Consider the following 27,056-nt stretch of genomic DNA (forward strand, 5'->3'; position numbering starts at 1 on the left):
AATGTTTGCATTGATAGTTGTTCATCATTTCACATACCTGAGTTCATATCAATAATTCCTCAATAATTACCTGAAGTCAGTGCGGCTGCCTCACACACCCTGCAGCTACATCTATGCCTATGGACACACTTACCACCATTGCTCTACATGATACAGACCTGCACTGATGTCCAGTTGTGCGAGCAGCTCATGCAAGAGGACCAGGGGTAATAACGAAACTCGCAAGTAATAATAAACGTTTATTAAAAAAAACACATTACGATAACATTGATAACAGATATAGTCACATATACAGTACTGTACAACATCGATATCTTCAGGCCTCTCCATTAACCTCTACTCTCTTTTACATTTTACTAGCGTTGTCAGTTGTTACAATCTAGAAATACAATAATATTTAGGGATATGTTTCTTAGGGTCTAATAGGTTAGAATGCAAATGTATTTGAACAAGGCGCCAGTACAATCCAACCGCTCTTCAGCTAAGTCGGTGAGTTGCATACTTTTTAGGCGTTCTGATAGTTCAGATCACTAATATTTATGCAAATGTCACTGCGGAACCGTTGTGCGGGTAGCATACACTTGCGCCTCGGTTAAATACGTTTGCATTCTAACTAAAAATCCCATCATCCTCCGCTGCCTGGCAAATTGACGAAAGTATAAATTGTCAACTTACCAGGAGAGCTGAAACATAGGCTACTCATGTAAACATATATTTTTATGGTTATTTTTATGTGTTAGCCATATAAAACAAGCTACAGATTGGAGAATTTGCCAGAGGAATCTTATGTAAATAGTAAAATCCAGACCTGAAATGAAGAACTGCAGATCCGCTAGTTTGTCACATTCACTAGTTTGCCAGACACGGGACGATGTAAGCATTGTGATTGGTCTCCTCAACCATCCTCCTTAAATTGTTCTGTAACTTTTATGAATAAATGCCGGCCCCATGGTGTAGGGGTAGCATGCCTGCCTCTCACCCGGAGGCCCCAGGTTCGATTCCCGGGCAGGTCAGGGATTTTTACCTGGACCTGAGGGCTCGTTCGAGGTCCACTCAGCCTACGTGATTAGCATTAAGGAGCTATCTGACGGTGAGATAGCGGCCCCGGTCTAAAAAGCCAAGAATAAAGGCCGAGAGGATTCGTCGTGCTGACCACACGACACCTCGTAATCTGAATGCCTTCGGGCTGAGCAGCGGTCGCTTGGTAGGCCAAGGCCCTTCAAGGGTTGTAGTGCCATGAGGTTTGGTTTTTATGAATAAATAATACTGATGATAAATAATCTAACAGTTTTTGTACAAGATGTATATCTAATAGATTACGTTTCTGAATGATAATTTGAAGCATAAACTCTTTGCAGAAAGAGAAACCACTTTTATTTGAAAGGAAACCATGTTATTTATTCTAAATGGGCAGTGCTATCTGAGTGATTAGAGATCTAGCTACCGGGCGAGTTGGCCGTGCGCGTAGAGGCGCGCGGCTGTGAGCTTGCATCCGGGAGATAGTAGGTTCGAATCCCACTATCGGCAGCCCTGAAGATGGTTTTCCGTGGTTTCCCATTTTCACACCAGGCAAATGCTGGGGCTGTACCTTAATTAAGGCCACGTCCGCTTCCTTCCAACTCCTAGGCCTTTCCTATCCCATCGTCGCCATAAGACCTATCTGTGTCGGTGCGACGTAAAGCCCCTAGCAAAAAAAAAAAAAGAGATCTAGCTTATTGTGCACAAGGTTGCAGGTTCGAAACCAATCATAGTGGGTAGATATTTGAAACCATATCAGTCATATTGGCACGCAAAAGAACTCCGATGTACACATATTAGGTGTCTCCTAGTAAAATTCTGAATATCGGCCATCTATTCTGTCTTCATGGAGATCCTTGTCTCACTACTAAGGGTGCTTTGCTACAAGGGAGAATGGATCATCAGCAGAAGTAGTACCTAATATTGTTAGTATCTCCTGTTGATCCTATGGCGGATTATTCAATAACCTAGTACAGCTGGTTTAGGCTACACATTGTGTTTAGAAATGCCTGAAAATTAGTTTATAACTGGTCAGGAAGAGAAGCCATATTGCGAAACTAACAGTTTGTAATTTCTTTGCATAATTTTTTAAGAGATCAGATTGAATTACTGAATGTTGGTAAGATTGGTAGTAGCTCGGAAAGGCTCCTTTCAGTTACGTTCCCCGCCAAACAGCCAAACGTTTTATTTACTTTGAACTCACAGCACCTTCACACTGCCGACTTAACCGTACGTTAAAGCGTAGATGCTTGAAACTGGCGATTCTCTCGCTATAACGCTAGTAGATGCTTGAAACTGGCGATTCTCTCGCTATAACGCTAGTAGATGCTTGAAACTGGCGATTCTCTCGCTATAACGCTAGTAGATGCTTGAAACTGGCGATTCTCTCGCTATAACGCTAGTAGATGCTTGAAACTGGCGATTCTCTCGCTATAACGCTAGTAGTGATTGTAGAACGTGACTCACGGTACGTAGTGGAGGGCCCTGGTGGTACGCCAACTTGCCGCGCTCCTCGGTATTTAGTAGGAGAGCTTGGAAATTCTTGAAGAAGATAACAAAATTAGACCATTGTGTAAGGAAATACTTTGAAAACTTCTATTTTTACGAAGGCGCTGTCCGCTTGAGAGTTGCTGTAAGAAAGCAAACCTCCTGAGTTTGATTCGAAGCCAGTAACATTTATTGGTCCATTGTGAAACATTAGTACATCGAACGACCAAATATGGTTAATTTTAACAGATTTTAAAATATATGTTAGGTTTATTAAACTTAAAAAAATAGAAGTAAAGACGACAAATGAAATGTAAAATTATTGGGAATTGTGAACTTGCAACAATACCACGCACCGACCCTGTCTTATAGTAATTTAAAATGTTAAAAAAATGTTTCCGTCTCCTGCACGCGTTTTGTATGGAGAGACCTGATTATAAAGCCGATTACGAGTATTATCTTCCTTCTCGAAGTAAATTTCGTCACACACACAGGGAGAGAGAGAAGATATGTCTTCAGCGAGGGAGCAGTTCGTCATTTTCAGGGTTTCTCTTCCCAATGTGGCCACGTTTGCAGTTCTTTGTACAGTCTTTTTCCTGGACTCTCGGTACCAGACACTTGCCTATGAGCCAGTAATTTGTAATCAGGGGCGATCTTCCCCAGCTTCACGCCTTCTTCGATCACTAGTTTGGCTGCCCTCAGTTGTTTCTTGGGAGGGAGTACATCGTTGAATGTTCCTATAAAATTAATTCCAATACTTCGATTGTTATATCCGAAAGCATGAGCACCAACCGAATCCCATCCACGTCCTACGTAACAGTACCCATCACCTCCCACAAGGAAGTTATACCCAATGTCAAACCATCCTTTACTTTCGATGTGGAAGGTTTGTATTAGACGCACTTGCAGCGTACAAGCAGCTTGAAGTTCACACTGCTCAGTTGCCGAATGACTAATGATCACATATGGCACAGGATGATGGAGAGGATCCAACGGCCTCCCCACTGGTTGAGCCAGCCACTCCCTTCGTGGGATCATCCGTAATTTGTCAGCTGGAGTGAAGTCGGTATCTGGAAGCAAAAAAAGAGAAATAATTCAAGTGGATTACAAACGTAGGTAACAGTTATTTACGCCAGTGGTATTCAAACTTTTTGATAGGTGTAACCCCAAAATCCAATTATTTTACCTTTATACCCCCGAAGTACGAGTATATTGCGATTATACCATAAATAAGATTTCTATAATAATAATAATAATAATAATAATAATAATAATAATAATAATAATAATAATAATAATAATAATAATAATAATAATAATAATAATAATAATAATAATAATTGTTACGATGTTTTGTGGACCGGCAGAGGTGAAAGAAGGTGCTGGGATGAATAGGTCTCAACTTACGAAATCAAAGTTAATTTAAAATTTAACAAAGGTTATATTTTCTTTTCAAGATCAAGAAATAACAAGTATAACAGGTACTCAGTAGCATATCAACAAATTAAGAATGTACAATTGCAATTTATTAATGGATTTGGGCTTCGAGCCCCCAAACACGCAATCCTTGGGCAATGAGCCCAACTTTACCTATGTACAAAGTTCAACAAAGGGGCAGAAAACCCCAATCATGCCAAGGAGCACTAGCTACCAATTACCCAGTTAAGCCTGCTCGAGGCACACAGAAACCAAATTTAAGAAAGAGCAACCCGCTCTCAACGTTCAAGCCTATTCAAAGGCCACACCAAACTCCACCTTCAAGCTGCCCTCCAGGCACACAAGAACAGGGGTAAAAATACCCAACCTACTGAGGCCTATTCAGTAAAGAAACAGGACAATTACATGGCCCCAAAATACCAACTTGAGTGGAGGCGTAACTTGCACTCCTAATACAATTTTTTAAAAACCTATTTGGCACTAGGCCGCTTATGCAAGGGCTAATCCCATACTACGGAGGTGACACGATAGGAAAACTTTATTACATTACGAAGAGAAGGGAAACTGTTATGATAACGTAGTCGCCTCAAAACAATATGAGTGGGAGCTCGAGAGGGTTAGGCACTCTCTATCCCAATTTGTAATTAAAGAGACAGAATTTATACCAAGTGTCTTTTACATTTTAAAGGAAAGTTACATGATAAAAGTTTCGAACCTGCCCCGAGGGTTAAACTGCTGAGCTAGCGAGAAAAGAAGTTATTAAAAGGCCATTACCTTATGGATGAACTGCTGCCCGAAAAAAGAGGCGCTTCCCGCCCCCTGCTACATAATCACACTAGGATAGATGTTACTGAAGTGGCCCGGAGACCAGAAAATCAGCAGTTTAAATACCCTCGTGGAACATTCGAGACCTTTCAAGAATGAGAACCCACACCTCCTTCAATTTTATTGGGTAGCATAAAGCAACATCTCCATATCGGAGAAGACATACGTTATTGGTCAAAGATTAATTAGAGAAATTCGGGATTGGCTAAATTCAAAACAAGCGGAAAGAGAAGGGTTATACTGCCAACCTAAAAAATAACTGAAAGAAATTTAACAAAGAACAAACTTATGACTACAAAATTTCTTCAAAAAAAAGTTCCTTCACTTCGCACTAGGGTGCACAATTATAGTTCTTAAGTAGTGCCATCTAGAAGAGAATGTTCACACTTCTTAGTACAGAGAAAACAAAAACGAATCGAAACTGACATAGTTCAGAACACTTCAAAATTTACAGTAGGGACATCTTCTGAGAAATCTTAGAATTAATGTGGTTGTTAAAGTTCAGGCTTCCCCCAGTAGAGGAGTTTCAACTGGCGCAATGTTTGAATTAGCGGCGTGGAGGTGTACCGCCCGGAACAACAACAACAATAATAATAATAATAATAATAATAATAATAATAATAATTGTACCGGGCGGTACACCTATACGCCGCACATTTGAATTTTCCGCCTTAAAGTACTCCTCTACTGGAGAAACTCTGAACTTTAAAAACCGAATCAACTCAACTGTTTCTCAGAAGATGTCACTGTGTGTATTTCGCCTTGTTTTGTTTTTCATTGATCAAGAAGTCTGGACATTCTCTTATAGATGTCACTGCCAAAAAAAAAAAAAAAAAAAAAAATGATCATGCACCCTGGTGCGAAGTGAAGGAACTTTTTTGAAGAAATTTTGTATTCAGAAGTTTTGGTCTTTAATAAATTTTGTTCTTTCATCTGTGGGTTGGCAATATTAATTTTTCTTTCTGCCAGTTTTGAACTTAGCCAATCCCGAATTTCTTTAATTTATTTTGGACCAATCGGGTCCTTCTTCCCCAATTTTTGATCTGTAACTTTTAGACGACCAATAAACGTCTGTGGGTGTGTCTTAATCATTCATGAAAGGTCTCGAATCTTCCACGAGGGTTTAAAAACTGCTGATTTTCTCGGCTCTTGGCCACTTCAACAACATCTTGCTTAGTGTATAGAAGCATAGCAGGGCGCGGGTAGCGCCTCTTCCTTCGGACAGCAGCTCTTCAATAAGGTAATGGCCGTTTAACATCTTTCTTGTCCCTTTGCTAGCTCAGCAGTTTAACCCGCGGGGCAGGTCCGAAACCTTTAATATGAAACCTTTAAACATGTAAATCTTTTTTCTACTTTGTAAAACTTCATATATCTTTAAATGTAATTCGGGGATAGAGAGTGCTTTACCCTCTCAAGCTCCCCTTCATTTTGAATTTGAGGTGACTATGTTTTCGTAACCGTTTTTCTCTTCCTTCTTAATGTGTTAAATTTATTTTGTATACAAGTCACCTCCATAGATTGGGATTAGCCGCTGTGCAATAGGCCTAGTGCCTCTTAGGTTTTAAAATGTGTATTTAGGAGTGCTAATTTATGCCACCATTCCTTTTGCGTTTTGGGCCATTTAAAATTAACCTAGTTTTGTCCACTAGGCCTGGTAGAATGGGTACAAGATACCCCTGTTTCTTTGTAAGTGTGCCTTGAGGGCAGTTTGTAGTAAAGACCGTTTATGGCCTTTTAATAGGCTTGAAAGATTGAGAGCGGATCAGCTCTTTTTGTTTTTTGTTTGGGTATTTTGAAAAGGTGCCTCAGGGAGGTGGGACATTTGATAGCTGGGAGCAAGTGCTCCATTGCATTGAGGGAATTTCTGCCCTTTTCTAAAATATGTGTTTGTGAGCTGAGAGCTCAGACCTTGCAAAACTTGGGGCTCGGAGCCCAGAACTTGTTAATACCTGAAACTCTTGTTTTCGTTTGCAAAATTATACCTTGTACCTGATCAGTGGATAGCTGTTGATCATTCTTGTTAAAAATTTGTTTTGAATTCTATGTAAACATTGTTAAGCTTTGAAAATATAACCTTTATTGAATTTTTAATTCATCTTTCGGCCTTGTAGTTGGACCCATTCCAGCCCGCACCTTCTTTCACCTCTGCTGATCCCCCCAAAACCTCGGAACAATAATAATAATAATAATAATAATAATAATAATAATAATAATAATAATAATAATAATAATAATACCGGGCGAGTTGGCCGTGCGTGTAGAGGCGCGCGGCTGTGAGCTTGCATCCGGGAGATAGTAGGTTCGAATCCCACTATCGGCAGCCCTGAAAATGGTTTTCCGTGGTTTCCCATTTTCACACCAGGCAAATGCTGGGGCTGTACCTTAATTAAGGCCACGGCCGCTTCCTTCCAACTCCTAGGCCTTCCCTATCCCATCGTCGCCATAAGACCTATCTGTGTTGGTGCGACGTAAAGCCCCTAGCAAAATAATAATAGTAATAATAATAATAATAATAATAATAATAATAATAATAATAATAATAATAATAATAATAATAATAATCTTCCACACTTTATCCCTCTTGCTCAGGGTCCCTGCACACACCGAGGTATGAAAGAGTTGTGACCGGGGATTTAAAGTCACATGCCCTTCCTCACACCACGGGATTTTCAACCCCAGCAACACCAGGAATCAAAACAAGGTCGCCAGGATGACAGGCAAGAAGCTAAGCCGCTAGACCACCCTGTTACCTAATAATAACAATGTATTGTATCTAATAATGGAAAGGCAAAGGAAACCTCCTTCGGAGTAAAGCCCAAAACTGAACGGTCAACAATGGCCGGAGAATTGTATCTGGCATTTTCATTGCTTAATGATAGCCCAATTATTCGACCATTGGAGTCCTCTGTTCTATTCTGAGGCAACACGGCAAGCCTTCACAAGACAGATGGAGAAATGCAATTTTCTCGCGAGTGGAATCGAGGTTCTCATTGCCTACGGCTCACTCCACGTTAAGAAAACAGTATTGCTCTTATGACAACAGGGTTGCCATATCGAACGGCTCTACTCAACACCATCACAGGAAAACGGCGGCACATAAATTTGCGAAATTCAGTATTCAAGTTCAGGACAAAAAGCGGAAGAAACTAAGATATACATTATTTTTATGAACTAAAGGGGAACTGAGGGGGGGGGTACAGGGGTTATTTTTGGTTTGTACAGAAACTATGGCGTCCGCCTCTGTGGTGTAGTGGTTAGCGTGATTAGCTGCCACCCCCGGAGGCCCGGGTTCGATTCCCGGCTCTGCCACGAAATTTGAAAAGTGGTATGAGGGCTGGAACGGGGTCCACTCACCCTCGGGAGGTCAACTGAGTAGAGGTGGGTTCGATTCCCACCATCCTGGAAGTGGTTTTCCGTGGTTTCCCACTTCTCCTCCAGGCGAATGCCGGGATGGTACCTAACATAAGGCCACGGCCGCTTCCTTCCAATCTTCCCATCCCTCCATAAGGCCCCTGTTCAGCATAGCAGGTGAGGCCGCCTGGGCGAGGTTCTGGTCATTCTCCCCAGTTGTATCCCCGACCAAGAGTCTGAAGCTCCAGGACACTGCCCTTGAGGCGGTAGAGGTGGGATCCCTCGCTGTGTCCGAGGGAAAAACCAACCCTGGAGGGTAAACAGATGACGATGATGATGATGATGATGATGACAGAAACTATGGTAACTATGTAAACTATGGCACCAGGCAAATTGGGGAAGAAAATAGACAAATAATTTGTGTGAGCTCGAGGGGTGAGGTTGCATTTAATTGCATTTAATAAATGTATGCAGGCAATAGAGACTAGAAATGAGACGCAACAAATAAATACTGTAGATGATTGCACAAAACATCACAGTATTTACTGTTAAAGAAAGATTTCACACACGTAGGGTTATCGCATAAATCTCACTCAACACAAGACAATTTAAAGCATAAAAACACGTAGGCAACAAATAAATATTGTAGATGACTTCACTACAGAAGTGAGCTGCCGGCGGTTCACAGAGTGAGGGACTACACGAGGCTTCTACCAGAGCAACACAGAAGAAGGAAAATGAAGGAAGGCAACGAAGCGATGGCTGTTCCCGCCATTGAGCTTCCTCCCTACAAATGTATTTATGAAAACCAGCAGTTTCCCTCTGGCTCCGCCCACAATGTACAAAATATGGTGATCAATCAATCAATCAATACTGATCTGCATTTAGGGCAGTCGCCCAGGTGGCAGATTCCCTATCTGTTGTTTTCCGAGCCTTTTCCGAAATGATTTCAAAGAAATTGGAAATTTAATGAACATCTCCCTTGGTAAGTTATTCCAATCCCTAACTCCCCTTCCTATAAACGAATATTTGCCCCAGTTTGTCCTCTTGAATTCCAACTTTATCTTCATATTGTGATCTTTCCTACTTTTATAAACGCCACTCAACTTATTCGTCTACTAATGTCATTCCACGCCACCTCTCCGCTGACACCTCGGAATATACCACTTAGTCGAGCAGCTCTTCTTCTTTCTCTCAATTCTTCCCAACCCAAACATTGCAACATTTTTGTAACGCTACTCTTTTGTCGGAAATCACCCAGAACAAATCGAGGTGCTTTTCTTTGGATTTTTTCCAGTTCTTGAATCAGGTAATCCTGGTGAGGGTCCCATACACTGGAACCATACTCTAGTTGGGGTCTTACCAGAGACTTATATGCACTCTCCTTTACATCCTTACTACAACCCCTAAACACCCTCATAACCATGTGCAGAGATCTGTACCCTTTATTTACAATCCCATTTATGTGATTACCCCAATGAAGATCTTTCCTTATATTAACACCTAGATACTTACAATGATCCCCAAAAGGAACTTTCACCCCATCAACGCAGTAATTAAAACTGAGAGGACTTTTCCTATTTGTGAAACTCACAACCTGACTTTTAACCCCGTTTATCAACATACCATTGCCTGCTGTCCATCTCACAACATTTTCGAGGTCACGTTGCAGTTGCTCACAATCTTGTAACTTATTGTAACTTGTAACTTGTTGTTCGTTACTATCGTCACGGATGTATTTGCAAAGTTTCGAGTTAATGAAATAAAGCACTTGATCTGCTGTGGTAATAGAATGTAATATTATGTCAACAAAACACTTAAAAATACATCACACAAATAAATTGAATTAAACGTTCCTTAGAACAACAGTAAGCGCCTAAATGTTAAGAAGTCCTTCAAAGGTCTTCGTCATGGGGACAAATGTACTCATAACTTTTCTCAGAATCTACCAATTTAAGTAGTTATTACCTCAAAAGAAAGCGCTTGATCCACTGAGTGTTGTTAGACCAAAACGAACTGCGTACCTTAATTAGAACGAAAGATATGATTGCTTCAATTAGAAAAAATGTTGAAGAAATGAGTGGTCAAATTGAATGTGCACTCATAACTTTCCTCAGAATGAACCAATTTGAATAGTTAAGAGCTGAAATAGAAGAGCCTGATCCACTGAGTGTTCTTAGGCCGAAACTAACTCCGTACTTCAATTATAACCAAAGATATGATTGCTTCAGAGAGTCAAAAAATTGAAAAAATCAAATAATTTGAGGAAGGCGGAAGTTAAGTGACTTATAGCACCTGGTGACAAATATGGATACATTTCAGTTAACAAAAATGAAGGAAATCGACCGGATAGAATGGCCGGACTGACTGACTTTAGTTTTCATATTTTTTTAAAAAAATATATAGATAAATTGTTATGTAGTTATATTAACAACTCACGGGCAAAGATACCTCATCCTTGTTATCTATCTTTCATAATACATTACAAAGTACAGTATAATATCCGTTAATCACGAGGAATTGTGGGTGTCTCAGACGGGGTGTGTTCATTCCTTGTAAGAGCAATACTGTTTTCTTAACGTGGAATGAGCTATAGCAACAAATGTACAAGAGTATTATTAACGCAACAATTACTATTGTACTGTATACACTGGTATTTAAAAAAATGGAAGTGAATGAGTGAATTTAAAAACAAAAAAATTAAAACACGAGCATTGTAGCCCCGTGGTGTAGGGGTAGCGTGCCTGCCCCTCACCCGGAGGCCCCGGATTCTATTCCCGGCCAGGTCAGAGATTTTTTCTCTCGACCTGAGGGCTGGTTCGAGGTCCACTCAGCCTACGTGATTAGAATAATTGAGGAGCTATCTGACGGTGAGATGGCGGCCCCGGTCTCGAATGCCCAGAATAACGGCCGTGAGGATGCGTCGTACTGACCACACGGCCCCTCACAATCTCCAGGCCTTCTGGCTGAGCAGCGGTCGCTGGGCAGGCCAAAGCCCTTTCAAGGGCGTTAAGTGCCGTGGGTTTGGTTTGGTAGTTAATGGGAGCTATAAACTGACACATAATGAAGAGTTCAGGACTCTGTGTAGTGGTAGACAAATCAAAACAAGAATTTATTGAAAATCAGGCTCAGCTCTTTTCTGAACTGCTCATTGAAAAACAGAATCCACGATAAATTTTTGTACCCCTAGTGATACGCGTACCAATGATATACGCAACTGCCATGTAAAGTGATCTTTTACGTCACGAGTAACTTTAGTGGCTGTTGTGTACAACGTTTTATTTCATACTATGGCGAGTTTATCTATTTTTTCTCTCTTTCCTTCTCAATCCGTTTACTCTCCAGGGTTGGTTTTCCCTCGGACTCAGCGAAGGATCCCACCTCTATCGCCTCAAGGACAGTATCCTGGAGCCTGAGACTTTGCGTCTGGGGATACAATTGGGGAGGAGGACCAATACCTTGCCCAGGAGGCCTCACCTGCTATGCTGTTCAGCAAGGATCTTGTGGGGGATGGAAAGATTGGAAGAGACGGACAAGGAAGAGAGAAGGAAGCGGCCGTGGCCTTAAGTTAGGTACCATTTGAGCATTTTGCCTGCAGGAGAGGTGGGAAACCACGGAAAACCACTTCGAGAATGGCTGAGGAGGGAATCGAACCCTCCTCTACTCAGTGGACATCCCCGTTCCAGCCCTCGTACCACTTTTCAAATTCCGTGGCAGAGCCGGGAATCGAACCGGGGTCTCCGGGAGTGGCAGCTAATCACGCTAACCACTACACCACAGAGGCACACTACTTATACTAAGTATTCAATTATAAATAATTCTGACAGGCTATCACGCGAATCATCCATGTTGCTCATGCAGTGTAGGGGTAGTGTGCCTGCCTCCTACCCGGAGGCCCTGGGTTCGATTCTCGGCCAGGTCAGGGATTTTTACTTCTATCTGAGGGCTGGTTCGAGATCCCCTAAGCCTACGTGATTACACTTGAGGAGCTATCTGACAGTGAGATATAGACCCTGGTCTAGAAAGCCAAGAATAACGGCTGAGAGGATTCGTCGTGCTGACCACACGATATTTCAGTGGGTCGTCGGGCCGAGCAGCAGTCGCTTGGTAGGCCATGGCCTTTCGGGGCTCTTGCGTTTTGGGGTTTGGTTTGATATGGTTTTTGAATCATGCAGTAACTTTCTTCTTTTGCTGTGAATATGTTGCTGAGATGCCTTTGCTGGCGGGACCTAGTGTTTACACTGCTCTATGTCTTCTGGTATAGGCTAGAGCAATTTTGTTACTTTCATTGATGGGTCTCAGTCTTATCCGGTCTAGAAAACCAAGAATAATGGACGAGAGGATTCGTCGTGCTGATCACACGTCATAATCTGCAGGCCTTCGGGCTTAGCAGCGGTCGCTTGGTAGGCCAAGGCCCTTCGGGGCTGTTGCGCCATGGGGTTTGGGGGTTCTCAACCTTATCCTTGGCTTTGACAAAATGAAAGTGATTGAGGTATGAGTGCTGTTAGTAATGCCGTTCCTTATGCAGCCAGTCCCTGTTATGAATGGTGTGAAAATGTTGCTCATAGGGTCGGTTGAGGCATTTCAGTGGGCTTGACATACTGATTTATTTATTTATTTCAAATTTATTTATTTATTTATTTATTTATTTATTTATTTATTTATTTATTTATTTATTTATTTATTTATTTATTTATTTATTTTATACCACCAACAGAGATGTTTCTCCAATTACAGGTGGCTTAGTCACTATGCATTAATTATAAAAAATATCAAATGTCAGAAAGAACTTAATATCTAAAAATAAAAATATACAACTTTATTAACAAGTAGAGTAGCAAACAGAATTTACAGCACATTTATACTTTTTCAAGTTTGAATATACTTAATATCTAAAAATGAATTTAAAAAGTAGACTTTTTCAGGTTCGAAGTGGACTTATGACCTAAAATACTTAATATCTAAAAATGAATTAAAAAGTAGAAATACAGAAACATAAAATAAATTAGGAATTAGTATCTACAAAAGAAATAACTCCAATCTTAGACTGACACCAGTTAAACCAACTGACATATAAAAAGAAAATCATGGAAAGTAACGCATGAAATATATATGTTTGGTAAGAGATGAGTTGTGGCAATCAGTATGAACAGCACATTGAATCTTAAGTAGAAATTTGTTTTCAGTTTTCCCTACATTTGCTTTATCTATATTCAAATTATATAAATTTAAATAAAATAAAACACTAACATGAAACACAAATTAACCAAGAAATAAGTATAAATATAGTACATATATACACCTACAGGGTAAACCTTCAGAAATAGTGAACTGATCTCAAAGTGCCCAGCATAGTGCGACCATTACTTTAACTGTGTGCCTTCTTCGATAATTTTACATAATAATTGTATCTAACAGCAAAGTCTAGATCAAGATCAGGAAATTAATGAACTGTGACGTTTTAAGTAGTGCACATTCTGAACAGTGGTGAGCTTCTATAAAACACTGTTTTAGAAATCGGAAGAAACAAGAGATGTCTGTGTCGTATTGTGACCGTTCACAACGTCACCTATGGTATGTCATGATATCCAGGAGATGAAATATGCCGTTTTCCGCGTCATTCTACGATAAAAACTGCCCAAGTTAGAATTTTTCTGCCCACACCAGGACTCGATTTGCAGTATCCAGAGTCGCGCGACCGAGCTCTAGTTGCCGGTAATTAGCAGCAAGGCGGTGCAAGAGCGCTTGTACTCGAAGGTTTCTCACTCCAACCACGAGCGAGATGAAAGAGACGCGTTATCACGTGACAGAGAATCTAGGTCACTAGCTGAGCCCAGATAGTATATCCAACGTGAAAACTAACATTATACCCTGTTTTCCTCGCTCATCCACCACTGCCAACTTATCGCGTTCAGCTGTTTTATTTCTGTTAATATTTATAAATCGCAAAATACCCAATGGATAATGAAGCGCAAACATTCATTTGAATCAGGGAATTTTACGCATAATTATGAGACCGAAAAGTGCTCTACTTAACTGACAGAGCGGTAACTACGCTGTAAACAAGGGCGCGTCTTAATGACTAACAGATGTTGGACCCCAACCGTGACAGCGAACACAAGGAATCCCCTGTGCTCGTCATCATTCACCACCAGAGACAAAAGGACGCTTTTGAGATTGCTTGAGAATCTACGAAGCTATTTCAAAAACAGTCACTCAGTGGAGATGGGAATACAGGAGCTACATTTTGATACCCTGTTCGTTACTCTAGGTTGCATATTAACGGACCAATGTGTGAGAAAGGGTTGCATTTTTCCCCCACCCTCAGCATTCGGGTCTCTAGCGTAGCGCGCCTATATATTCAAGAGCTGAGAAGGAGACACTACCCAGTGCATTTTCAGTGTAGCGCCAGTACGGTAGTATTTCGTCGTGGTTTGTGTGTGAGTCGTTTGTGAAGAAATAATCTTGTAAATTGAGCAGTGTAATGCAGTGATTCATTAAAGCCTGTGAACATTTGCGAAAATACCCACAATCTAAGTAAGCTTTTTGCAAGTACAGTGTGTCGCTAATTAATATAGTAGGAGCAGCACGAAACCGTAATTACCGCTGTCTGTGTGTCGAAGAGGTCGTGCGTCGAGCCTCATATGTGCCTATACTAGTACGGCTCAATTAACCTCAATAGCCAGGTATCTCAGTGCGTGGAGTTGTGTGTGTGTTCTCGACATAAATGAGAGATACAAAGAAAGTGCGTGAACGGCTCAGTGTCGGCATAATTAAGGGTAGTGTCACGTCTATAAATCCATAATGCAGTTGAGAGCCTGACTTACGCATGACTAGGCGAAATAGAATATGCTTGTAGTGTGGTCGTGTGAGACGAGAAATTTCAACCCAGTAGTGGCCTAACCAGTGACAGTTTTTATTCAGGACCTAGAATAGCTGTATGCTGTTTATAAAAGAATAGGTACATGAGAAGGGAGCAGTGTCGGGCTACAGAGACAATACCGGCATTGGGTTGGAATGCTCGTGCTATTGAGCAGATCCAACCATATATTCGAATTGTGATGTGTAATAAACTAACGCATTCACTTGAGATATCTTCCCCTCATTTACATGTCCACGAGAACGCCGACGTCCAGCTGAATGCCAGAATTTTGCCTGTATATTAGAGAAAGCCAGACGCATAGCTGTCTTCGCCTGGTGTAGCAGAGAACGTCGAGAACGTCATACCAGATCAAGCCGTCATGTGTATGACCTGCCAGGAAGTCATCATGGGTCTTCACATCGCCGATGACGTGATGCAAGCAGCTTAAGCCCATGGTGTGCCCTCCTGTAAAGCTGTGAACGTGGTATCCAGAAGGCTGAGTACATTTCCAAGTATTTATATCTTTGAAGGTCGTGTCCCATTGTAAATATGTAGATTTTTCACTTAGATGTAACGTAGACTGCAAGCACGCCATTTCAGAGGGATAATAATAATAATTTCATTTTTATTTGGGTCTTTTATAGAATACTTTCATCATGGTTTTGGGACGACCATATTTTACTTCCATCCTTGTATAAGGGTTCGATAATGCATGACGTAATTATAAGGACCTTGGCTTAATTAAGTGTGAAGCGTTGTCAAGTAGAGAGGGCTTAAATATTCTGTAAAAGTGACTCCAGTTATCATCTTTCCATAGCATATACGAGTCATCAAGATTTTTCAGTAATTCATTTTTTTTGGTGCGCTTCACCTTGTAGAGAACCCTCCCAATTAGTAACTAAGGCACTGGAACAAGGCATCGAGACAGTGGGTATCTTACATCGCTAATTAGTTCGCGAATGCGCAAGTTAATTTGGACCCTGGTGGCAGGAGATCATCAATAAATCTGCATCGTAGTCAATGTACCGAGAGGAGAAATGAAATGGGTGAACAGGCTGTAGCCATAATATATAGTGTGAAATGAAAATGTGAAGTTCCCTTGGAACTCTTTAGTAATGTACACGAAGTGGATCTCGTGTTGTGAATATGTTAATTACGGCCGGACATAGCCGATATTGAATGTGAGGCCATTGTGGCTCAAGAAAAAGAAAGCAAGGTCGTTTACCGCGAAGTCATTGTATGAAGGCGGCCCAGCGCCCGCCCTTTAGAAATGGGTCTTGGAAGGCCATCAGCTGAATAGATTTACGAGCCTGGTTGTAGGGACGAAGAAAAGTGTTTTCTACACTGAAAGTAAACAGATACAAGTAGCTATTTCGTGCCTCTCGGTGCTACGATTACGTGCATTGATTTAAGTATTATCAACGTCGCGGTGATTCCAGATGAGCATTAAAGGAAGGATCCCTCCAATTTATTTCTTTAATTATTCACAGCGTGTAGGGAATTCCAGGTCAGATATACCCTGTCTCAGAAGGTCCTGAGTTCATTGCAGGAGACAGTAAAGCTTACTGTCACAAGCGGCAGGTGACTAAGGCCACCTGCGGTCCATTGTGTGTATGTGAAATGTATATATTCTTGTCCTTTTCTTGCAAGAAGTGTTATAATGATATGTTTATAATGTTTTGGTATTGAAGTCGCTAAATGCTTGTCCATAGGTAACATCGTTGAGTAAATAATGTCCTGACATATGTGTTGATAAAATCCTAATGAAATGAGCGTGTTTATTATACTGCATATTTGGCAACGTTTAACTTAAGGAAGGGTTGTAACGCGACTTTCAAAGGATTGGGAGTGTAAATTGCCTATTTCAGTTCATACGATACTAGCAAACTTATATCATAATTTGATGCAAATTGAATATATTAATTCTTGGCAGGTAAACAGATTTACAGCGGGGTGTGTCCATAATGATTAAATATGTGTGTGATTTAATATTAGTGTAGAGTGAAATAATTAGAGCGAAAACGCCTCTCTAAGTCTGAGGTAGTGTAATAGTTCGAGAGGGAACGCCTTCTTAAGTTTGAATATTTAAACGTATAATGAAGTGTAGAAAAAGACTACCGAACATTTAAACGTCAAGATCACCCAAGTTACTGTATGTAAGGTGTTTTGTATGGCATACCCATGTAAATAATGTGTTTCACTAGTATAAGTAAAAATTTGTTATACAAGATATTGTCCCTCTTCTCAATAGTAATGAAATGGTATTCCTCTCATAATTAACTTTTCCCCCTACTATAGAGACTATTACTAAAGAACTTACCGCCCCATCGGACAGTCCACAGACCCGAAAATGCGATACCGGCTCGGCTAGCGAATTATTCTAGTAGGGGAGGGTGAAGCTTCGACAACCGGGCTGAGTTCGAGGCTCACCGATGGTGCTCCATTCTAACGTCATATTTATGAACAATGGTAACTGGTTCATGTACTGATGCCTTGGAAAGGTACAGTATATGTAATAATGTGTAATGTCTGATATGTAATAACAACTTCTGGCTCGCCTCATTTCCCTAGTACGCCTCTTCAGTGATGCCTAGGCCACCTATGACAGCTGATGGCGGAGCTATTGAGGATCCACCCAGCCTCAGGGCTGAAGACTGAACATGCATACATGTTGCTAAGAAAGGTATAAGAGGTGTGTTCATCGAGTTACGTGGTAGTAAAACATCAAAATAAATGTTATTTGAAGCAGTAACCAGTCCACCAAGCCACCAGAGTCGTGAACATGGTCATGCGGTCCTGGATTTATGAACGTAATAGGAACTTTATTATATACTGTGAAATATGCGATATGTATCTGTTAGAAACGGAAGGCCTAGATTACTCAGCATGATGATGGCAGCAGATTACTTGAGGTGGAAATGCAGAGACGCCATTTTTATTATAGATGGGCATGGAACCACAGTGCTGCAATCAGGCGCAGAAACAACTCAACATGATTAAGTTAGCTGTTCTCATCTGTCTGACGGTCCATGTTTACATTACTGTGAAAGAGGAGTTCAACCAGTTTCTAATGAAGGAGTGTGAAAAATAATTGCAGTACGCCGAGGTGCCTGAATTTAGTCCCGCAGGAGTTCTTTTACGTGCCAGTAAATCTACCGACACGAAGCTGGAGTATTTGAGCACCTTCAAATACCACCGAACTGAACCAGGATCGAACCTGCCAAACTGGAGTCAGAAGATCAGCGCCTCAACCGCCTGAGCCACTGAGCCCGGTGCCCCTCTTCTCTGTTGTTTCCGTCGGCGATATTCCCGAAATGCCGCGCTGCTATCGTTACCATTCTTATAAAAACAGCTTCACTAGCAGTGCACTGTCTCTTTACACTTCACACGGAAAAGTTCAACTTTCTCACGTTACAACGAAGATTTACTTCACAAAAGGAATCACCATGCAACAACCAAGGAACTGACAAAACGCAATTCTACCGGAAGAATGGTGTCAGAGTTACGGCATATTGCACGTTCTGACCGCTTACAGCGCCATATTTTTGCCTGGTGGCATAATTCGCGAGCGCATTGCTTATTTAGCATACCCATAAAAGGTCAGAGTCCTACGATCATTACAGTCCGCGCTGTACTGCACTCAATGCCATAACTTTATTTGTAGACACCCGGTATGTACGCAGTAATGGCATGTAGCGTGGTTTAAGAAGCATAGCCTGGCAATTCAGCGTGTGTAGCTTGTTTAACGAACTTCTGGGTAAATAACCAATGCAGAGGACAGAGAAACGTGACAGGCACACAACGAACAGAAATGTTGTATCTTGGATTTAAAGAACAAGTAAACTTGGCACACTCAATGAAGATGACTGAATGGTGTTCATGTTAAGCTTGTGGCGAAGTGCCAGTCTCAATTCCTCTCGGCTGATAGTTTGTACTGTAAGGCATGTAACTGGTGTCTCACCTAGAAGTCGTCTTTTTTTCGGTGTTCCCAGATATGTCATAAAACGCACAGCTTAAACAGAAAACGTCCCTTTGTTTCCAATTACACCGAGCGAGTTGGCTGTGCAGTTAGGGACGCACAGCTGTGGGCTCGAACCCCTCTGTCGGCAGCCCTGAAGATGGTTTTCCGTGGTTTCCCATTTTCCCACCAGGCAAATGCCACGGCTACTCCCTTTCCAGTCTTAGCACTTTCATATCCCATCGTCGCCTTAAAACGTATCTGAGTCCGTGCGACGTAAAGCAGCTTGTTTCCAATTTCATCTCATTACACCTTAGTAGAAGACTATCCCGTGTGTGCTAGCCCTCTATGAAAATGATAGTTTGTCCCGAGCAAACTATTCAGTTTTATTTCATCAAGAATTACTAATTACCGGGCGAGTTGGCCGTGCGATTAGGAGCGCGCAGCTGTAAGCTTTCATCCGGGAGATAGTGGGTTCGAACCACACTGTCGGCAGCCCTGAATATGGATTTCCGTGGTTTCCCATCTTCATACCAGGAAAATGCTGGGGATGAACCTTAATTAAGGCCACGGCCGCTTCCTTCCCACTCCTAGGCCTTTCCTATCCGATCGTCGCCATAAGACCTATCTGTGTCGGTGCGAAGTAAAATAAATTGTTGAATTATTAATTGTTTTGATAGAAGACAGTTCGGGTTTAGGAAAGGTTACTCCTATGAGGCACAACTTCTAGGATTCCAGCAAGATATAGCAGATATTTTAGATTCAAGAGGTTAAATTGACTGTATCGCTATTGACTTATCCAAGGCCTCTGACAGGGTAGATCATGGGAGACTACTGGCAAAAAGAGTGCAAGTGGACTAGACGAAAGAGCGGTTGAATGGGTAGTTAATTTATAAAAAATAGGAGTCAACACATGTAGAATACGTGAAGCATTACCTGATTAAGAGGGAGTCCCGCAAGGCAGTGTTTTGGACCTCTGTGCTTTCTTGTATACATAAATGATACGAGTAAGGAACTGGAATCACACACACGGCTTTTTGTAAATGATGTTATACTGTATGTGTGGTGTAATAAATTACAGGATTGGGAGCGAGTGTAAAAAGACTTCGACAATATTGTGAAATGGACAGCAGACAATGGTTGTAATTTTCACAAAGAACTGAAGTTTTCTCAATTTTAATTACTGTGTCGATGGAATGATAGTAACTCTTGGGTTCACTCTAAGTACCTCGGATTATTATTATTATTATTATTATTATTATTATTATTATTATTATTATTATTATTATTATTATTATTATTATTATTATTATTCCGGGGTATCTGTGGAACGCAGAGGTGAAAGAAGGTGCCGGGGTGAATGGGTCTAACTACAATGTCAAGAATTGAATTAAAACTTTAACAAAAGTTATATTTTCTCATTATAAAAAAATTAACAAACTTCCACAAGGGAAAAAATAACAATCAGGGACAATGCCAAATTAGAAACCAGATTAGGAAAAATCCAAGATTCAGAACCTTAACACTTTGGGCTTTAAGACCCTAGTTTTACCATATTACAAATGGAAGAAGAATTACTTGGTTAAGGGCAGAAATCCCCTAATTCACGGAGCACTTGCTCCCGAAAATACAATTTCTAGCCTTCTAGAGGCACTCTTTACAATTACAAAACTTTGAAAAAGAGCTAACAGGCTCTCAGTTTTCCAAGCCTACTCAAGGCAACATTACATCAATCTCGGGTCTCGCAAACCACCATTTACAAATGGAACTTATTTATACAGGGGTATTAAATACCCAACCTACTGGGCCTTCGTGGAATAAGAATCACAGGTTAACTTAATGGCCCGACCATAAAATGAATGGAGGCGTATACTTGCACTCCTAGATATGAACACCAAAACAACCTAATGGGCTCTAGGCCGATGAAGCAGGGGCTATTCCCAAACTACTGAGGTGACTCGTATAGGAATTACTTTAACACATTACAGCAGGAAAAACAGTTAGAGAAAAGTCAGTTAGGGGAGCCCGAGAGGGTACATCACTGTCTATCCCCGATTTAAAGTCAAAGCTTTATGAAATTTTTACATTAGCCAAAGAGGATTTACATTTTAGAAAAGTATGTTACATAACAAAAACGTCGGAACTTTTCCTCGGGTTGAACTGCGGAGTTAGCAAGAAGGAATAAAGTTATGTGGCCATTACCTTGTAGATGTTCTAGCTGCCGACAAAAGGAGCCGCCCGCCTCTTGCTTAACACACACACTCAGACGTCGATCAATTGGCCAAGAAACGTGAAAAGCCGCAGTTTATAAAACCTCAGGGAAGGTTCGAGATCATTCAAGACTAAATCAGCCACACCCTCTCAATTTTATTGGTAGATTTCAAAAGTAACACTCAGAATCGAACAAGAAGCCTGTGATAGGTGGAAAATTAATTACAGAAATTAGGAATTGGCTAGATTCAAAACTGGCGGAAAGAAAAAGGAAATATTGCCAACCCAGAAATAAATGAACATCATTCAGTTACAAAAAACCTAGAAATACAAAACTTTAAATTATAAGTTCATTCACTTCGCACCAGGGTGCATGATCATAGTTTTAGTGGTGTCATCTATGGGAGAATATCCAAACTTCTTGATGAATGGCAAACAAAAGAAGGATAAATTCACTCAGTTTAGGCAACTGCACAATAACAAAATTACATCATATTTCTGTGGTGACATCTTCTGAGTAAAGTTCTAAGTTGGTGTAGTTTCAGTTTCACGGTTTTACGAATAGAGGGGTTCGTTTAGGCGCTGAATTTGAATGCGCGGCTTTGGGGTGTACCTCCTGGTACAATTATTATTATTACTATTATTATTGTAATGAGTTTAGCACAGCCGTCAATCATAACACGGGCGGTGAACTCTGGCACTAAGAGCTGCCCAAGTTAGGAAAAATAATGAAAACGAAAATTGGTACTGTAAGCTTACCAAATCTCATATTTTATTAGGAAATCACACTTTCTTGAGATGCAGATGATTGATTGATTGATTGATTGATTGATTGATTGATTGATTAATTCATATTTATTTATAGGACGAGTTGGAATCATTTATCAAATTCGATAAATTTTCAAGTTCTTTTAAAACTTTCCAGAAAAAGGTATGTAAACAACTGATAGGGAATCTGCCACCTGGGCGACGGCCCTAAACGCGTATCATTGATAATTGATTTATTGATTGCTTGATTAATTCCACAAGTCATTCTGTCTAGCCTATTGTTTATTGATTTGTTTGTTTGTTTGTTTGTTTGTTTGAAAGAGCGTAATATCTAGATCATCTGCCCACATTCATTCTATAATAATGTTACGTCCTCCTACTACTTTTGCTATTTCTGAAGTGCCGGAATTTGGCTCCTCAGGAGTAGTTATATTAGGGCTGTCGCCCTGGTGGCAGATTCCCTATCAATTGTTTATCTAAACTTTTCTTAAATAACTTCAAACTAGTTGGAAATTTATCGACAATTTCCCTCGGGAAGTTAATCCACTCCGTAAGTCTTCATGTGAACGAATCGAATGTCTAATCCCAATTTGTCCTCTTGAATTCCAGCTTTATCTTTATTTTATGATCTATCATTATTTTTAAAGCTCTGCTTAAGCTTATTCGTCTACCAATATCATTCCACGCCATCTCTCTGCTGACACCTCGGAACATATTGCAATAGTCGAGCAGCTCGTCTTCTTTCTTCCAAGTCTTCCCAACCCAAAGTTTACAACATTTTTGTAACACTACTCATTTTTTGGATCAGTATGGATCTGTTGCAGCTCACGTATAAAATAATCCCGGCGAGGGTCCCATACACTAGAAACATACTTCAATTGGTGTCTTACCAGTGACTTACACGCCCTCTCCTTCACAGCTATACTGCAACCCCTAAATACCCTCATAACCATATGAAGAGACCTGTACCGTTACTGTGGTGTAGTGGTTAATGTGATTATCTGCTTCCCCCCCCCCCCCCCAGAGGCCCGGGCTCGATTGCCGGCTCTGCCATGAAATTTCAAAAGTGGGTACGAGGGCTGGAACGGGGTCTACTCAGCCTCCGGAGGTCAACTGAGTAGAGGGGGATTCGATTTCCACCTCACCCATCCTCGAAATGGTGTTCCGAGGTTTCCCTCTTCTCCTCCAGGCAAATGTCGGGATGGTGTCTAATTTAAGGCCACGGTAGCTTCCTTCCCTCTTCCTTGTCTATCACTTCCAATCTTCCCCTGTTCAGCATAGCATGTTAAGGCGCCTGGGCGAGGTACTCGTCTCCCTTCCCAGTTGTATCCCACTACTCAGAGTCTGACGCTCGAGGACACTGCCCTTGATGCGGTAGAGGAGGGATCCCTCATTGAGTCCGACGGGAAAACCAATCCTGGATTACGAAAGTAAGAAAGCGATCTGTAACCATTTCTCGTTAATGTGATTACCCAATTAACATCATTCCTAGATACTTGACAGTGTTCCCTCCGAGCTCGATAGCTACAGTCGCTATCCAGAATTCGGGAGATAGTGGGTTCGAAATCCACTGTCAGCAGACCTAAAGATGGTTTTCCGTGGTTTCCCATTTTCACACCAGGCAAATGCCGGGGCTGTACCTTAATTAAGGCCACGGCCGCTTCCTTCCAATTCCTAGGCCTCCCCTATCCCATCGTCGCCATAAGACATATCTGTGTCGATGCGACGTAAAGCAAAAAAAAAAAAAAAAAAAAAAAAAGTAATGGAGTGCAGTCGAATGAAATCAGGTGATGCAGGAAATATTAGATGGAAGTAGATAAATATTGTTACTTGTGTAGTGAAATAACTAATGATCGCAGAAGTAAGGAGGACATACAATGCAGACTAGCACAAGCAAGGAAGGCCTTTCTTAAGATAAAACATGGAACATGAAAAAGTGGAACATGGACGATAACTAGCTCAGAAAGAAAGAGAATAAAATATTTTGAAATGTGGAGATAACGCTGAGGGTGAGATGAATAGATCGAATCACGAATGAAAATATCGTATCGTATCGTAATCTGTTTACCCTCCAGGGTCGGTTTTTCCCTCGGACTCTGCGAGGAATCCCACTTCTACCGCCTCAAGGGCAGTGTCCTGGAGCTTCAGACTCTGGGTCGAGGGATACAACTGGGGAGGATGACCAGTATCTCGCCCAGGCGGCCTCGCCTGCTATGCTGAACAGGGGCCTGAGTGGGGATAGACAAGGAAGAGGGAAGAAAGCGGCCGTGGCCTTAAGTTAGGTACCATCCCGGCATTCGCCTGGAGGAGAAGTGGGAAACCACGGAAAACCACTTCCAGGATGGCTGAGGTGGGAATCGAACCCACCTCTACTCAGTTGACCTCCCGAGGCTGAGTGGACCCCGTTCCAGCCCTCGTACCACTTTTCAAAATTTTCGTGGCAGAGCCGGGAATCGAACCCGGGCCTCCGGGGGTGGCAGCTAATCACGCTAACCACTACACCACAGAGGCGGACGGGGAAATTATTAATGTAGTTATATTCAACGTCACTTTTGCAATGCATTTACTACCATAACATCATCTGCAGAAGTGTCCGACTCGTTGGCTGAATGGTCAGCGTATTGGCCTTCGGTTCAGAGGGTCCCGGGTTCGATTCCCGGCCGGGTCGGGGATTTTAACCTTCATTGGTTAATTCCAATGGCCCGGGGGCTGGGTGTTTGTGCTGTCCCCAACATCCCTGCAACTCCCACACCACACATAACACTATCCTCCACCACAATAACACGCAGTTACCTACACATGGCAGATGCCGCCCACCCTCATCGGAGGGTCTGCCTTACAAAGGCTGCACTCGGCTAGAAATAGCCACACGAAATTATTGTTATTATCTGCAGAAGTTATATTATATTGGATTTACGCACATTAATTAAATAAAAATGATAACAATGTAACGAAACTTCCTGTCTTATTACATTAACATATATTAGAAATTCCATAATAATAATTATTATTATTTTATGGGAAGATCGTAATAAATAGGTCATTACTGACAGTATTTATTTATAGGTTACCATACGGTAGTAAGTATATATTTATAGGTATATTTTTGCTATTTGTTTTACGTCTTACCGACACAGATAGGTCTTATGGCGACGATGGGATAGGAAAGGGCTAGGAATGGGAACGAAGCGGCCGTGGCCTTAATTAAGGTGCAGCCCCAGCATTTGCCTGGTGTGAAGATGGGAAACCGCAGAAAACCATCTCCAGGGCTGCCGACAGTGGGGTTCGAACCCACTATCTCCCGGATGCAAGCTCACAGCTGCGCGCCCCTAACCGCACGGCCAACTCTCCCGGTGTAATAAGTATAAATAGTGTCCACTTCCTGCCGTTTTATTCAGTTTATTGTGGTACTTTACGGAATCTACTGAATATAGGCAGACCGGCAGACCGGCTGATGGCGGAGCTATTGAGGCCCAAATCAATCTCCGGACTGAGCACTCAACATATATACAGACTGCATGTAGTATCTTCTACGGTTAAATATGCGTTATGGTAGGTTTAATACAATGTCTCTGATGATTCCCAATTTTATTTTTTCCTGCTGGTGAACCCTTATCATTTCGTTACGCTTCTGACTCCACTTCCTTACACTACATCACTTGCTGCTATGACTCGGAGAGAAGGACCTTGTACTCTACAAGAGCAAGTGCTTGTCGCAATAACTAGATGGCAGTAGCTTGCTGTTTCACTGCTTCAGCAAGTGTGAGGAGTACTCGAGTGGCATCACTGCTTACATCAGCACTTCCAGGAGGCGAAGAGGACTTCAAAAGTAGCAAAAAAGAATATCGATTTAATTTTTTTAATTATGTATATATTTACAACCTGTGGGGAGAGAACGGAAAAGAGCTACTTAAACGTATCCCATCTTGGCATCCTATCTAGCAGGAGCTATCCTAACATGTAACGATTGATTTAAGGAATGTTTGCAGCCCTTGTATTAAAGGCAGAAGGTAAAGTAAAGTGACTGTAATATCTCGATTCAAGTGGAAGCTGACACAGAATTGCCCCTGAATAACAGATTAGTTTGTTAAACACAGATACTCACTTCCTGAGACCAAACTGGTGTGCTCGAATTCCACGACATTCGAATGAATGAAAGAAATCTAGAAAGCAGTCGAATTTGAAGGTTTATTTCAGTCGTGATATGTTGATCTAAGCTAGATCTCAAACGGTTGAGGCGCTGACTGTCTGACCCAACTTGGCAGGTTCGATGGTGGCTCAGTTCGGTGGTGAAGGTGCTCAAATACGTTAGCCTCGTGTCAGTAGATTTACTGACACGTTAAAGAACTTCTGAGGGATTAAATTCCGACATCTCGGCATCTCCGAAACTCGTAAAAGTAATTAGTGGGACGTAAAACAAATAACATCAGTATTAGTATTATTATCTAAGCCGCATGACCTGGAATTGAACCACGGCTCAAAGCATTGGCCACAGAGACTGCTTAAATGTGGAAGAACCACATTGCTCCGAAGTACATACAGTATTTATTTGCAAACTAAGTTCATTCCAGGCTAAATCAGTTCTGGTTCGATAGAAGGCAATTCGGTTTTAGGAAAGATTATTCGACTGAAGCTCAACTTGTAGGATTCCAGCAAGATATAGCAGATATCCTGGATTCTGGAGGTCAAATGGTCTGTATCGCGATTGACCTGTCTAAAGCATTTGATAGGGTGGATCATGGGAGACTACTGGCAAAAATGAGTGCAATTGGACTAGACAAAAGAGTGACTGAATGGGTTGATATATTTCTAGAAAATAGATCTCAGAGAGTTAGAGTAGGTGAAGTTTTGTCTGACCCTGTAATAGTTGAGAGGGGAGTTCCTCAGGGCAGTGTTATGGGACCTTTATGTTTTCTTATATATATCAATGATATGAGTAAAGGAGTGGAATCGGAGGTAAGGCTTTTTGCGGATGATGTTATTCTCTATAGAGTGATAAATAAGTTACAAGATTGTGAGCAACTATAACGTGACCTCGAAAATGTTGTGAGATGGACAGCAGGCAATGGTATGTTGATAAACGGGGTTAAAAGTCAAGGTGTGAGTTTCACAAATAGAAAAAGTCCTCTCAGTTTTAAT

At 41.4% G+C, this 27,056-nt stretch overlaps 1 protein-coding gene across 4 annotated transcripts in view; it reads right to left on the reverse strand.

The window, feature by feature from the left end:
- Nucleotides 1-226: 226 nt before the first annotated feature.
- LOC136873692 (peptidoglycan-recognition protein LC) overlaps nt 227-27,056 on the reverse strand; it is a 330,607-nt gene continuing 303,777 nt past the window's right edge. For all 4 annotated transcript variants that reach the window (XM_067146819.2, XM_067146818.2, XM_067146817.2 and 1 more), the window contains one exon: nt 227-3,575. In XM_067146819.2, the coding sequence (XP_067002920.2) occupies nt 3,046-3,575 (530 nt within the window). In that variant the 3' untranslated portion in view covers nt 227-3,045. The remainder of the gene's footprint in view (nt 3,576-27,056) is intronic.

Source organism: Anabrus simplex, chromosome 5, assembly GCF_040414725.1.
Source record: "Anabrus simplex isolate iqAnaSimp1 chromosome 5, ASM4041472v1, whole genome shotgun sequence".
Taxonomy (NCBI): domain Eukaryota; kingdom Metazoa; phylum Arthropoda; class Insecta; order Orthoptera; family Tettigoniidae; genus Anabrus; species Anabrus simplex.